This window comes from Saccopteryx bilineata, chromosome 6, assembly GCF_036850765.1.
Source record: "Saccopteryx bilineata isolate mSacBil1 chromosome 6, mSacBil1_pri_phased_curated, whole genome shotgun sequence".
Lineage (NCBI taxonomy): Eukaryota > Metazoa > Chordata > Mammalia > Chiroptera > Emballonuridae > Saccopteryx > Saccopteryx bilineata.
The window spans coordinates 193,635,040-193,649,958 of NC_089495.1; the positions used below are offsets into that span (position 1 = coordinate 193,635,040).

At 47.0% G+C, this 14,919-nt stretch overlaps 1 protein-coding gene across 22 annotated transcripts in view; it reads left to right on the forward strand.

The window, feature by feature from the left end:
* The first annotated feature begins 1,329 nt into the window (after positions 1-1,329).
* Positions 1,330-14,919, forward strand: part of ZMYND8 (zinc finger MYND-type containing 8) — a 122,407-nt gene continuing 108,817 nt past the window's right edge. For 7 of the 22 annotated variants that reach the window (XM_066234213.1, XM_066234220.1, XM_066234229.1 and 4 more), the window contains exons 1-3: positions 1,330-1,453; positions 2,248-2,481; positions 11,232-11,302. In XM_066234213.1, the coding sequence (XP_066090310.1) occupies positions 2,468-2,481; positions 11,232-11,302 (85 nt within the window). In that variant the 5' untranslated portion in view covers positions 1,330-1,453; positions 2,248-2,467. Of the gene's footprint in view, positions 1,454-2,247; positions 2,482-3,127; positions 3,266-3,293; positions 3,682-4,550; positions 4,695-7,303; positions 7,411-11,231; positions 11,303-14,919 lie in introns of those variants that run through there. The other 15 variants (XM_066234210.1, XM_066234209.1, XM_066234228.1 and 12 more) reach the window with 7 other exon arrangements.

Here is a 14,919-nt window from a genome sequence, read left to right on the forward strand (position 1 = left end):
GCCCCTCTTCCCCCCCAAGCAGCACTCTCAGACACACGGTATTCCCTGTGGGATGGCGGTGGGAGGAAGCACAGTCTGATTAGCTTTGGCCTCCATCTCTCGTCCTCCATTTGGTCTCCTTGTCCGAGATTCCGCCCCAGGAAGAGGAGGCCCCTCCCTGCTGGTGAGGCGCAGGCCTGTTGTCCTGAATGCTGGCCTTGTGGCAGTGGAGTTGTCCCTTCCTGCATCTTGGCCTCTTTTGCCTAAAATACAACAATGACAACAGCAACGAGGTGCCCCTGCCCTCCCTTTTCCTAAAGCCTGGGCCCTGCCCCTGCAGCCTAGCGTGTGCAGATTCCTGGCTTGTTCCTGTCTGATAGAAGATTCCCGGGCAGGAAGAATTTATGTACACACGGTGGGCATCTGTTGTCCATGTGGGGGTGGGGGGTGGGGGAGGGGTGAGCAGGCTATCAGCTCTGTTTTCTTTGTGGGAACCAATGTTGACATGGGACAAGAAAGCCCACCGGTCCTAATTTTAGGAGGAGGGTGGAGACACTCTTGAGCCATAATTTTACCTTCTGGCATATGGCTGCCTCACCTCTGTAAGCCTTCTCCAGCCTCTAAAGAATGTTTATTTAGCTTGTTGTTCCAGCTTGGTGGGTTTTTTTTTGTTTTTTTTGTTTTTTTTGTTTTAAATCTTGTTAATTAAGCCCCTTGTCTTAAAAAAAAAAAAAAAAGAAGAAAAAGCAAGCAAGCATGGACACTGGGAGATCCTTTTGAATCTGCCTTTTTCTTGGGGGATGGAGCAACTACAAAGGCAGTTTTCAGGAGGAAACGGGCACAGACCTCTCCCGATCCTATTGAAATGGGTGGAATTATAAGCAGCTCTGAAAAAACTAGTTAATATTTTACTGGGGAGCAGTGCCAGAGATGGGGGCGGGGGGCTGCCAAGTGTAGGGCTGTGTGTGCAATAGCTGTTCCATCTGCCTTCGGGGACGAAAAGAAGCCGTCCTCTGTGGAAATACATTTAAGCAAGAATCCTTATAAAGCTCATGGGATTTGTCTGCCCACTGAGGTCCCAGCGCCCCAAGTATCACACATACATACATACAGGGGTGATTGTGACAGGGAGGGCTCAGCAGGGGGTGCAGGCCTGACTAATAATGGGGGTGCTTGTTCCCTGGCGGAGTTTGACATCTCTCTTTCTCCCTCTGGATTTAAATGGCTTCTCAGACCGGGAGGCTCTGCCTGTGCCCTGGATTCAGAAGGTACACGCCTCTTTGGGAAGCAAAGGCGAGAGACAGCGGCTCTCTCTCTCTCTCTCTCTCTTTCTGCATCTGCCCGGGGAGCTGCAGCTGGTATTTTTCCACAGGCCTTTTCTACGCTCGCAAGGCCTAGGCTTTCCCAGCCAGGCCCGGAGTCCGAGAGAGGGTTAATGGGCAGGAAGCTGAAGGCATCGCAGACTAATACGGAAGTCAGATTTTTGTTTAACTGACAGGTTTAGCAGGCCTCAGCCCTGGGGGAGGGGACCGGGAGGGGAAGAGAAGTTCGTAGGTCTAGGCATGTGGCCTGCTAGGAGCGCATTGGGCTTTTCTTAGGGTAAGGCCCGAGAGGGGGGCCGCCCCTTGGCATCCTGGCAGGGAGGCAGGAACCTGTTTTGGTTTTTCCTTTGAGTGCTGGCAGAGGGGGACAAGAGGATAGCATTTGTGCCCCGGGAAAATGGCTCTCTGGCCTGCTTTTCCAGGAGGCATTTTTGACAATGACTATGCAAACTTGACCACTCTGTATCCCTCCTCCCCTCAACAGCCCAAATCCTCTGTCGTCTGAGGAGCCACGGCTGCTCTTTAGATTTCCTGAGGCTTGCCTGGCCCGTCTGCCTCTCTGCCCCCAGCTCCACAGAGGCCTGCCTCCAGCCTTTCTCCTGCCCGGTTGGCTCATTTCCTGGGGCTCTCCACTCCTCAGCTCCCCTCCCCTCCCGGGGGAACCATCCTGCTGGAGTGTTCTAGAAAAGGGCCAGCCTTCCTCCTAGCAGAGAGCCGCTTCTGTGGGGGGCAGGTGAGGGTGAGCCTTTTCAGCTCACCCCCAAAAAACTCTCTTCCCAGTGGTTTCTGGGCCTCGGGCTTTGCTGGAGCAGGTCAGGCTGGCTGCACTGGTTTGCCCGAGCTGGAAAATCTAGCCAGAGTGTGGGAGAAGTGCTTCTGGGGGCCCCTTTCCCAAGTTTTTCTTGCTGCAAAAGGCCTAGCTTAGCCTGTCTTTTTCTATGCACAGGATGGCTCTTGCTCACCAGAGCCTCACAAAGATAATCGCTCAGGAAGTGTTTCAGCCAATCCCGGGCCGCCTTACACTCCGATTTGCCAGGCCAACCAATCGGGGATGAGCTCTTATTAGGCGGCCAGATCATCAAGCCGAAGTGCCAAACCCTTTTTCTGTGAGAACTAGGAGCCTGTCCTCCATGTTTTATAAGTATTGACATTACACAGTGTTAACAATGCATCCACAGAGGTAAGCTCGACTTTTTAACCATCTTTTCTCCCCCTCCCTCTGAGACATCAGAATTGTGGGCGAGCAGTGTGATTTCTCTGCGGCTGGCCGTGCCACACTCACCCCCACAGCACTTAGGTTAACTTGGAACTGTTTAGAGAGAATTTTTTTTGCTGTCTTGGGTCACATGGCTAAGTAGCCATTAGCCATAGCTTGATTTTGCAAACTGGCAAGGGCCTGGGACACCTTTTCTTCCACCAGGACATGGTGTTTCTGGAATAGTTTGAAGCTAGATCCTGGTATGCCAAAAAAAGAAGCTTTTTTTCCTCCTCTCTCTTTCTCTTTTTCTTTCTCTCTCTCTTTCTCTGAGCAGTTTCCCCCCCCTGCACTATTGTCTTCTCTTGTGTCACATGCCTGCTGGGTGAAGAAAATGGAAGGTGAGCAAGCAGGCTCCTCTCTAAGGATAGCTCATGGCAGACAGCAAAGCAGGCAAGTTTTCCTCTCCAGAGAGGTTCTGGGAAAGCTGGACTAAGTTTTGACCAGAGAGGATGTGTGCTTTTAAACAGAACCAAGCCCTCAGCAGAGCAGGGCTAAGGAGAGAGAGCTCCCAGCTCCTGGGGCCTAGGTGGGTGGTGGTGTGTCTACATGGTTTTTTCTCTCCCTACAGGGTTTCTTCACTTGAAACTACAATTGTTCAGCCTTTTTTCCTGACTTCTGTTGATACAGAGTGTTCTTCTGCAAGCCAGCCTACAGCCAGCAAATGTTTCTGAAAAGTGTTTTCTAGGCTTTGGAGGAAGTTTTTGGAGTAGGGATGGGGACTGGGGGTGGGGTGTGTGTGTGGGGGGGAGAGGTTGGACAACATCCTGCAATAAATCTGTGAGCACTCTTTGGATTCCTTAGCTCTCTATTCTTGCATGATTTTCAATGAACTAATGCATCTTTTATCCTTGTTTTCTCGCTCCTTTCCCTTTTTTTTCTTTTACATTGTATCATCCTCTGCCCTCCTGTGTGTGATAGTGCAGAGGAAATAAAATCATGTCTGTGGCTCATGACAGCATTCCCTATTCAGTTGTTGGGTTGTGTGGCTGTTGTTGTGTGTGTTTTTAATAATCCCATGTAACTGTTCAAAAAAAAATTTCCTTTTTGATCAAGTCCCAAATCTGCCAGCCTGTTCTCTCTTCTTTACTGTGGAAAAATGAGACGGTTGCATGAACATGTTGGGTAAGTAAAGCGCTCCATTTCCTCTGTGACCATGTTTAAAGAGTTTGGCGAACATTTGGGGTCTGTTTGTAGCAGGGGGTTCTTGGCTATAGCAGTGGAGGGCTTTTCATTAGCAGGAACCAAACAAGGGCTCTTTAATAGTGTCTTGATTTTAGGTGACTGTTTGAATCCACTGTTTTTTCCTGGGAACCTGCAGCTAGGATTGAAGATGACACTTCCTGTTAACCCTCAGACAGGGGAGACATGTGCAGTTCATTGTGACTTGCCTGGAGACCTATAATTGGGTTTGTTTGGATATTAGATAGAACTCAGGGTAGGTGATCTGCTTGTGAAATTTAAGAAAGTGATTGTTTTAACAGTCACAGAACCTTAAGCCAAGTGGTGGGGCAGGAATTGGTGAAGGTGGTGGTGGTGGTGTGTGTGTGGGGGTGGGGTGTGTGTGTGTGTGTGAGGGTGGTGGTGTCAGAATTTAGGGTTTCAGTTTCTGACACTGAGTGCAAAATCCCACCCACCAGCAAACTTGATTTGATTCAGGACTCACTGCACAACAGATTCGGCCTTTTTCCAAGCTTGACCCACACACATCTGTATGCATGCTTGCCTTTACTTATGATTTATTTCTCACTTCTTACATTGCCCCTGATCTCTTCATGCTGCAGTTAAAGTGTAAGAGTGGGGGGGAAAAAGTGGACTCTTGTTTAGTGTTGGCTTCAGAATTTCCCTGGAAGTTGACTGCATCAGCTTCCAGCCTGGAGACCAATCCAGCATGACTGTAGATGCTGGAAATATATTGTTGCTGTCATGCCAACTTGATGGAGTTAATATTCTTTTTTTTTTTTTTTTTAGTGACCAGCTTTTTAGCACCAATTGGAAAAAGGCTCATTTAATAATGAGAAATGTACCCAATACTAAGTTAAGCAAAGTCTATGTAAGGCCAGCTTCTCAGAGTAAAAGTGCAGGGAGTTAATGATGTTTTATATACTTCAAACTGAACAGTGCTACTGCCCCACAAAGTAAGTTCCGACACTTAGCTATTTTCTTTGTTCTTATCTTCTGGCTGTAAATGGATATTAGGTGCTGAGGTTCTTGTGGCCTCCCTAGAAGCAATATCTAATCACAGGACTCCTGGTTTGGTGCCTTCAACGTTTGCATAATGGTGTGTTTGTTGGGCTGGAAGGAAACCTACGGGCAAGGCGTTTGTTCTCCAGAAGCTCACATTAAAATGGCTCCCACAGGTTTGCAAAGCCAAGATCTGTTTTCAAATGTGCAGCCCCAGCAAAGTTCCCAGCCCTGGACCCAGCTGGCCACTTTTCCCTGGAACTGTGGCCACTACCAAGCATGAGTCTGTAAAAAGTCACTTGCTTTCAAAGTAGCAATATTTTCCAGTTTCACTGGGGTGGGGTTGGGGGGGGATAAATGTCTGCATTGCAGCAGGACTTGGTAGGCACAGCAGTGCTGGCTCACACAGAGCGCCCAGTGGGGCTTCTCTCCAGCTTTTGAACCAATAGACTGGGAGGAAAGGTTACAGATTGACAATTGCAGTGGCCGGATTGAGACTGAGCCTTCTGGAAATTTCTGCCATCTTTGTTTCTTTTAGGAAAAGCAGATCTACCAAGCTGAAGAGTCTCCTGCATTCCATTCCTAATACATCTCCCGATCCCCCCTCCCCCTTTCTACTTGACATCAAGGTAGAATGTTCTCTCTGCCACGTTTGCAAGTTGCAGAGGGAGGGACAGAACATGGGGCAGTTTTCCTTTTTCCTTCTGCCTCCTCAGTCCCCAAAGAGGATGCACAGCTGCAAGGGACACAGACACACTGGAGCTTTTGATTCCTCTCTCCCCCTCCCCCCCTTTTTTTTCCCCCCTTCAAGACCCTCCAGGATGGATTCATTTCTGCTTTGGGAAATTAAGTGGCATTCACGTGGGGGGAGGGGGAGTAACTGCTTTTATTAGCTCCAGAAAATGGTCAGTGTTCCATCTGTAACTAGGAATTAATTATATATAATCACTCAGTAAACTTTCTACAGAGTTTTTCTAATTGCTGTGCATGATGAACATGGTTAGCCTGTTGGAGCCCAGTCCTGTTACTTTTATAATTACCAGTGCAGAGATTTGAGTCCAAAAGAAAGAAACAATAAGGCATCCTGGATTATAAATTAGAGAGGAAAACAATAGCTTTTGTCGCCCCCCCCCCCCCTTTCCCCAGAACAGTGGGGAATCTGCTTGAGATCTTAAATAGGAGAAGAGGAAAAGAAGTCAGTCTTTAAAAAGCCTGGGTGACAGTAACCCAGCAAACCCTGAAGGCATTGGTAGGTTTTTGAGTCCAGCCACTTCAAATGTGTGATCTCTTTGTTTCTTCTGCCTTCTTTTCCCTTCTCCCTCCTGTGGCACAGGCAACAACAAACATTTGTCAGCTGACGGAGCCCCAGCTCTGGCTCTGCCTCTGGTTGACCCTGAAAAGAAAGAAACACGCGAAAGTGCCTTTGCCACCTTGCAGCAGACAGTTGACTAAGGGGATGTGTTTAGAGGCCCTTGTGTTGCTCTTAAAATGCAAAAACGAGGATTCACCCTTGGCTTCAGGTTGCCTAGGCTGTGGCTGCCCTTCCCCCTTCCCAGTCTCCTTCCAGATAAACAAGCAGGCGGGAGCCATTTCAGCCCTGCAGCTAGCCGTGCTGCGAGGCTGTCCCTCCTCATCAAGATTACCCACCTATCGGCCGGCCAGGAGCCAGCCCCCGTCCTCGCCCTGGCACAGCCTTGGGCACCGTGCCCTCCTGTCTCCCCTGGAGGTAAAAAGCAGTCACCTTCAAACTCCCCACTCATAGCACCACGGTTCTGAGGCGAGTGCTCAGACCTGTGCTAGTGAATTACGTTATCCACTATGAGGCTATTAGTTTGGCCTCTGAAAGCGGGTTTTGCAGAACCCGATGTTAATGCTCAGGGCTCAGTGGGGGGTGGACGGAAATCTCATTTGTGTGTATCCTGTGCATTGGCCGAGCGAATGTTCCACTGTGATGTCTCTGCAGACTCCCGACTGTCTTTCCTCGATGCTGACTGTCTTCGGACTGGCTGGGTATTTATTTGGTGGCCGGTTTCAGGCTTAGACACAGCCTTTAGATTTTACCTTGGCCTCAGACTGGGCACAGCCCTTTGGCTTGGCTTTTCAAATGCCTGCTGTCCCTGAAGCACTTTCATTTTATCTAGCTCCTTTTGGGTATGGATGCAAAGCTGGTGTTTAATATGTCAAGAAGGGAAAATGGGCTTCCTTCTCCTCCCCAGCCCGTCCCCTTCTAACCTTTTTTTTGTGTTTTGTACAGACACCTGTCTGTCTGCAGTTGATGTCACAGGGCTGCATATTTCCTAACCTTCACCCCACCTAATTCCGAGAGCAAGAGGGGGCTTCAGCTCAGAGCCTCGTGGTGAAGGCTCAGGATCGAAAAGGGAAGGCTTTTCCTTAGGAACCTGTGACTTCACAAACTCCCCCTGTCACTGCAGATTTTTTTTTTTTAAGATCTGAACGTTAGGTTGTTGGTGTCCTCTGGTTGAGCTTTTCCTGGTTCTGATATTTAGGAAGGTGGCTTTGAAACTAGCAGGGCTGCTTAAGCAAGAGCTACAGCTATTGAACAAACTGCTACCATTTTAGCTTCAATACAGGAATGAGGCAGTGTTGCCAGACGCCATTTTAAGAATCCTGCATAAATAGCTTAGCTACCGATGACTCTGCCTGTTTTAGGTGAGTGCTTATATAAAGCTGCTCTGCTAACCATCCCCCCCCCATTAAAAAAAATGAATTGCAGATTTAGGGAAGCATGGTTTTTTAAAATTTTAATGTTGACTGTTTTGTGATCTAGAAGAGGAAGATGTTGTGTATTGGGGATTAACTATTTCTTACAGCCTGGACCAGTTTGGTATTTTGAATGAAAGTAAAAGGCTGAAGGAAAAGTCCTTGGAATGATGCATGATTCTTGAATTGCGGTGCGATGATCCTCAGCTGTAGAGCCAGAGTCTCGTGCATGCTGGTTGTATATTCTAGATGGGTTTAGATATTCTTGGTTAAAAGTCAAATAGTAGGGACACTTGGGGAAAAAGAAAGATCTGGGTATTGTGTATCCAGGCATTTTTCTGTCAAAACTAGATTTTTTATTTCCCTTTCTCTCTCTCTTTTGAAAGTGTTCAGGGGATGGGATTCCTGGGAATTACGGACCAGCCTGGAGTCCTCAGAATTAATAATCAGAAGGCTTAAAACATCCTGGAGGCTCAGCAGTTCATCTGCAACTTTTAATTGCTCTTTTTCAGTTGCATGCAGGTTAAGAACTAAGGTTTTCTTGCTGAGGCATTGGGGGAGAAACCTTTTTATTCTTTCTGGAACCGGATGGGATGGTCTTGGTTGTATTTGCAGGCACTGTTATTCCTTTAATTGTTTGGAATGTATCAGTTTGTGAAACCCATAGGCAAGTGACTTAGGGTAAATGTGTGTGCAAGAAGTGGTGGTGTTAACATATAATGTATACAACTAGTTGATGGTGAATTTTCCTGTTGGGGTGAGAGACTGTTGTTTGGTTTTCAGCTAATGTTTCCCTTTCCTTGTGTGGGGGTGTGGGGGGAGTAGCCTCCCCTGCAGACTTGAAAAGAAAGAAAAACAAAAAAACAAGTAATGTCAGTTTGTAACAAGGGCTTGTTGTCCCATTGATTTTGATTTAAATAATCCAAGGTTACTGGAAGCTAACCCGATAGGGAAGGAAAGATGCTGTGTTTTTTTCTAAAACTTGAATGTGTTAATGACAAGAGTTCAAAGTCTTTCCTCCAGATGCAGCTGCCTTTTCGTTTTAACAATTGTTATTTGACTGTTTTTTTTTCTTTCTTTCTCCAAATGACTGAACCAGTTCTTAAACTAAATTAACCAAGCTCTGTGGGGTATTCAGACAGGTAGAAATCTTTTTCTCACCACCACTTTTGATGTAATAGTCAGTTTTTTCCCCCCTGATAACATGTTAGTACTCAACACTAAAGTAACAACAAAAAAAACCCACCCGAGTTCAGTGGTGTAGGAGAAAGGAAGTCCCTTTAGATGTGGCTATTCAAAATGACTAATTTTGCATTCTGGTCTTTGCTTTTGTAAATGAAAAAAATTTCCCTTTTACTGCATAGACAATGTAATTTCCTTTAGTCAAATACAAGTTATTGTGTGTGTGTGTATGTGTGTGTGTGTGTTTACATGCATGTGCATGCACGGGTTCTCTTTGAAAGGATGGCTTGCTGATCTGTGAAAAAGATGGTTTTTAGAAACTGGGTGCTTTTGAAGCCCTTGGCTAAACTGGTGGTGCAATTGCTAAAGTTTGGTGATTATGGTGCTTACTTGTATTCTTGAAAAAAATAAACCAGTTTAACTTGCTCCCCCTTCTTTTCTCCTCCAGAGTTATCTTAAACGCAGCAGCAAATAGCCCCCACATCACTAGTTTGCATTTTCTTAGCCTCTGCAGCATCTCTGCCTGAAGTACTCGACTCCTCTAGGCTGTTACAAACCAAAATCATTGTTCTCCTATAGACAGCCCTCCTCCCTCATCAATATACTTTTGAATGTTTTCATCCCTGCAGAAATCCTTCAAGTGGGTTTTGGGGGCTCTGTTATGTATAATTGGTTTTTTCACTACCAGACATTTTGGTTGGATCCCAGATTAGCATTTTTCTCCATTACTCCAAATATGGGATCAGTTTCAAGAAGTTTAGGATTTCACACACTTCATGCTAGAGAGGCAAACAATTCTAGTTGGTAGAAAGATCAAGGTGGCTATTTGTTCTTTTGAAGTGGACCATCTCCCCATCTCTGAGGGCTGCGTGGGGCTTTTTGTTAAAATTCATTTCCAATCACCCCAAGCAAGAAACCATCAACAGGGTTTATTTGGACAACCTGTGTATGTGGTAGGCAGGGTGTTTTTCTGAATTGAGGATACATGCCTCTTAAATTGGAGTAAAAAGTATTAAGTGCTAAAATCACCTTCCACCACCACCGTTGGATTATTGCATGTTAGCAATGTTTAAGTTTAAAAGGCTGCTTTCTTCTGATGAAAACCATTTGTGACAACATGTCAGTTGTTTCTTTGGTGATTTGTATCACACAGCCTTTCTCTACTGATGCAGTGCAAATGAAATTGTTAACGGGGTTCAGTATCAGAGAGCTGAAGGTGTTAATATTCTGATTTCAAACCAAATCTACCCTTCTTCTCTCTGCTGGGACTAGTTAAGTCCGAGGCCTCTAAGTTCTTATAATTCTGTCTTATCGTCATCTCTTCCTTTCTAGTTAGTTCCCATTCTGAGCCCTCTTCCCCCCCCACAGATGTGGAACTCCCCTAAACATATCTCTATGTGACCAGGCCAGGCCTTTTTGGACTCAATCTTTTGTCAGCCAGTCCCAGACCATGGAATACAGAAGGGACATTCTAATTCTTCCTGTCCTGCCAAGCCTTCCTCCTGGCCTGGCTTTAAGGAACTTCCAAATGGAAAATTCCAGCCGCAGCAATTGGGGATGCACCCATTTCTGGTCCAACCACAGTCTGATGGAATTGCTTTCGAGTCATTGTTATAATCACTTCGCTGTTAGCCGGGATGTTGGGGGTGTGCAGCACCTTGCGTTTTGCACCTATTGAAGCAGAACTTGACTGGCTTGGCTGGGGAGGTGTGTGTGTGGGGAAGATAGGAAATGGCCCGTGCTCTGGTCAACGGGGAGTTCCAGAAGAGAAAAGGAGAGAAGATTCTGGTGGACCTTCCCAGCAAAGGGGCCTGCTGTCCCTCTTCTCTCCCCAATCCCCAACCCCCATCTCTCAGCCTCTCTTTCAAATAATCCTTCCTCATTCCACTTTTGTGGTGGGGGATAATTAGTCACAGCCCAAAAGAGTGCCAGATTCTTTCTCTAAGCCATGCCCGCTACCCAGAGGAAGCACCCCCCCACCCCACCCCTGGGTGGGAGTGTGGAGACCCCAATCCTAATTCCTGGGTTAAATGCTGGTGGTTTGAACATTGTGAGACTAGGCCTTTTGCTTCTAGTTTGGGCACATTTTTCTACTTTGTAATTCTGTACATTAGTTCGTGTTCTTGCCTCATTGTGAGATTGTAAGATTTAGCAGCGAGGTCTGAGAAATGCCTTGCAAAATGTACACCTCTGTAACAAACCACCTCCTACCTGCACCCGGTGTTAACAGTGAGAAACTTGTTTACTAGAAGGCTGGGTTCTCATTGGCCCATGGGGGCAGAATGTAATTGTGTGTCTAAAAAAAAATGTTATTTTGTGGGGTTTTTTTTGCATCCCTCAGTAGCATGACAACTGTAATAGTAATTTGACTTAGAAAAAAAGCAACTTAGTATTTTAAAAATACTCCTTTAGGAAGCTTAACAGGTTGTTTGCAATCAAGTGTGGGTTTCTCCCCCCCCCCCCCATCCCTACCTAAAGGTGAGGGGTTGTCTTCAAGTCGGGTTTGTCATTTAGGACGTCGGAATAGCTGCCCCCATGGGGCAAGTTTTCAGTCTACCTAAACCTGAACATAATTTGCTCTGTTTCAGCTTGGCCGAAGAGGAAATAAAAACAGAACAGGAGGTGGTAGAGGGCATGGATATCTCTACTCGCTCCAAAGGTGAGTGAAAACCTCGTACTGTCTGTTCTAGAGCAGAGGAGGAAATGGGAATTTCTCTTTCTTGTGGTGCAGTGAAGTGTGGCCGTGTGAGCGGAGGCTGCAGCAACTCCTTCGGTTTGGAGATGTGGGGCCGTGGAGGGATGAACCTCGTTTATGGGGAAGCCTCCTCTTCTCGCTTTTCTTTCCCTTGCGTGTCTGTGCAGGTATGCCGACCTGTCAGGGGCGGCCAGTGTTCTATCTTGACTGAGGGTGGCTGGCTCCCTGCCCCTCTTGCGAGGTGACTTTCAGGAATCAGGATTTTTAAAGCAAGTATGTTCTGGAAGCATCCCTCTCCAGCTGCTGCTGGTTTCTGATTTTAATAACAGGGCCCGTTTGGAATCATAGAAGTGGAAGAAAAATGTGGGACTTTTTGGAATGCTGGGGCCATAATTTGCATTTGGGACAAAGCTGAGCAAATAAGAGCCAACGAACGCAGTGTCTTGTTTTCTAACACAGAAACCTGTATAAGGATCCTCAAACTTCTAAGGGACGGGTTAGCACTTTTTGTTTGGTCTGTGGGAGATATTACGAGGCTTCCCCAAAAGGGAAGCGGATTATTCACTTCTGCCTCCAGGGTGCTTTTAAAAAATGAGCTGCTGGAGTATTTTTCCTATCGTTGGTTGATGAAAATGCTCATCTCTAAGCTTAATGGTGTGCCACGGGGTTGTTGTTCCTTCGAGGAGGCGCTGAACGCCCGTTGTGAGCACACAGCCCTGCCCGAGGCAGGAGGGCTGGGGAGAGAGGGTTGTTACAGGTTCTGTGCCGGAATGATTCCTGTCTAGTTAGCTACAGAGTGTCACAAAACACGGCTCCCTAACGGTGTCCGAAAGAACACAGCTTTTGGAGGATTTGATAAGCTTGACATTTCGGGCAAAGAGAGCGGTCAGGAAGTCATGACTGTGCCCTGTGAAATGAGAGCTGGCTGTTGCTGGGGGCGGCCTGGCAGATGGGGGACTGGCTGCCACCATCTGAGGAGGTAGGAGGCACTTCAGGTGGAAGGCCTGGCTGCCCATGTGGGTGGTCTGGTCCTGAGAGGCGGAGGAAGGGAGAGCAACGCAGAGAGTCGGGGGAGGGCCCTTCATCCTTCATCACCCCCCCCCCCCATCCAGCCCATGGGGGGCCATCAGTAGGGAAGTTTTGAGCTAGGAAAGAACTTTCCTGAAGTGGTATTTTGAGACAGCTGATGAAGTAGTGTGGCCCAGCCCCCCTGTTGTGGTCAGAATGTGGAAGGAGAACACAGATAAAGGAAGTTGGGAGATTGGGGGTCCTTTGCTATTCAGTTTCCCATGGGGCTTGGGCACCTTCTGTCTCTGTGCCTCCATTTTCTTACCTGTAAAACGAGGTGTTGGGTTAGGTTCTAAAGTCCCTCCCACCTTGGGCTTCTGTTGTACAGAGTAAGCGCAGTATTTATGAAGGCTGTGTTTGGGCCAGGAGCTTTTCTCTTACTGAATTCCTCCAATCCCCGTATGAGGGAGATAGGTCCCCATTTTGCAGACGAGGAAACAGGCTCCGTGTGGAGTAATATCTCACAGGTAGTAAATGGCAGAAATGAGGCTTTGCCTCCAAAGAGGTGCTTCCTTCTTGGCCCCCCGCTGAGACTTCTCTAAGAGGGTCACACTCAGGGATTGTGACCAGGGCTCATGGAGGCCTGCTCTGACCAGGGCACCCCTTCTCCGCATGCGTGGAAACCGCTCATCTTGTCTTCTTAGACCTCCCGAGATACTGCTAGCTCTTCACCAGGTGGCATCTCCCTCTGGCCACTCTGGGGTGACCCCTGCCCCTCTTTCTTATCTGTCCCACTCCAGTCCTCTTCTTGTAGCAGTCAGGGCCACCTGACAAAGCATGGGTCCCATCTGTCCCATCTTGCTAACTCCTTCCACTGACCTTCCAGGGCCCTGAGGCTCCAGTGTGAGGTCACTGTGCCCTCCCCTACTTGGGCCAGTTTCTTTTTCCTGTGGCATTCTGTTTAGCTCCTGCCCTTTCTCTTCCTGACTCTACTGGAGCTGCTTGGCCCCTTTCCCGTCCGTCCTCTCCCGAGGGCCCCGTGTGTCCTGTGCCCTTTGCTGGGAATATGGGGCCCTGGGCCTCACTGCCTGTGTCTCATCTCTCAGATTCATCTCAGACATTATGGCCTAAAAGAGCCATTTCATCATTTTCTGTTACTTGTAATAGTAAACTTCTCATTTTAAATTTCTGGATAAATTGTGAAGATAGAGAAGAGTATTCTCACCCCCCCCCCCCAGCCCCATCCATACACTCAGTATTCCTCCCATTAACAGCACACATTAGTATGGTTCATTTGTTGCAACTGGCATTTTGTCAGTTTTCTCCCCTTCCATACTGTACTCTTTGGAAGGAAGTCACAATGCCCAGCTCATGTGGAGTGGGGAGTTAATAGTCCTCCTCCTTAGGGCCAGAGTACCTACATAAATTATTTGGAATTCTGCTGTATGGGAGATTTGTCTCTTCTCCCATTTATTTATTCAGTCATTTATTTATATCATCATGGACTCAATTATTTTCTACTTTGGGTTATCTAGTTCATTTCTACTTGTTTATTACTCAAATTATTCCAGCTTTGGCCATCAGGAACATTTCAGGATCCTTTTGACATCCTTGGGGGTTGATTGATTGAACACTTACTTTCTGCCACTACAAGATACTCTAGGCTCATCTTGTGTATTTTCTGTCACAGCCCTAGAATTAGGTATTTCCCCAAGGAATCCCTTTAGGTTTTTGGAGAATAGCATTAGAAACCAGGGTGTGGGTGCTCTGAGTGCTCACAGCCCCTGGTGTCTTTTCTCAGCAGACAGAGCAAGGAAGCCTGTTGCCAGCCCATCTGTATACACATATCTATAGATAGTTCTATTCTGACCCGTTACTGCATGGATCATTCCTGCCATCTCCTCTTACTTATCTGTAACCTCCCACCATCTGCCATTTGTTTACTATTTCCTGGTACATTTTATTTATTTATTGGGATAGGTTTTAAATCTTCAGTGTATAGCTTGATAAAACTATGTAACCCATATATGCTCATGGGTCCACAACCCAGATCAAGATGACTGAACATGTGTGGCATTCTAGAAGGTTTCTCAAAGCAGCCCAGATCAAGATAATTGAACATGTGCCATGTTCTAGAAGGTTCCTCCAAACAACCTAGATCAGCCTGACCAGGCGGTGGCGCAGTGGATAGAGCATTGGACTGGGATGTGGAGGACCCAGGTTTGAGACCCTGAGGTCGCCAGCTTGAGTGTGGGCTCATCTGGTTTGAGCAAAGCTCACCAGCTTGGACCCAAGGTCGCTGGCTCAAGCAAGGGTTACTCGGTCTGCTTAAGGCCCCCGGTCAAGGCACATATGAGAAAGCAATCAATGAACAATTAAGATGTTGCAAGGAAAAACTAATGATTGATGCTTCTCATCTCTCTCCATTCCTGTCTGTCCCTATCTATACCTCTCTCTGACTCTGTCTCTGAAAAAATAAAATAAAATTGAAAAAAAAACAACAATTAAAAAACAACAACCCAGATCAAGATAATTGAACATGTGTGGCATTCCAGAAAGTTCCTCAAAATCAC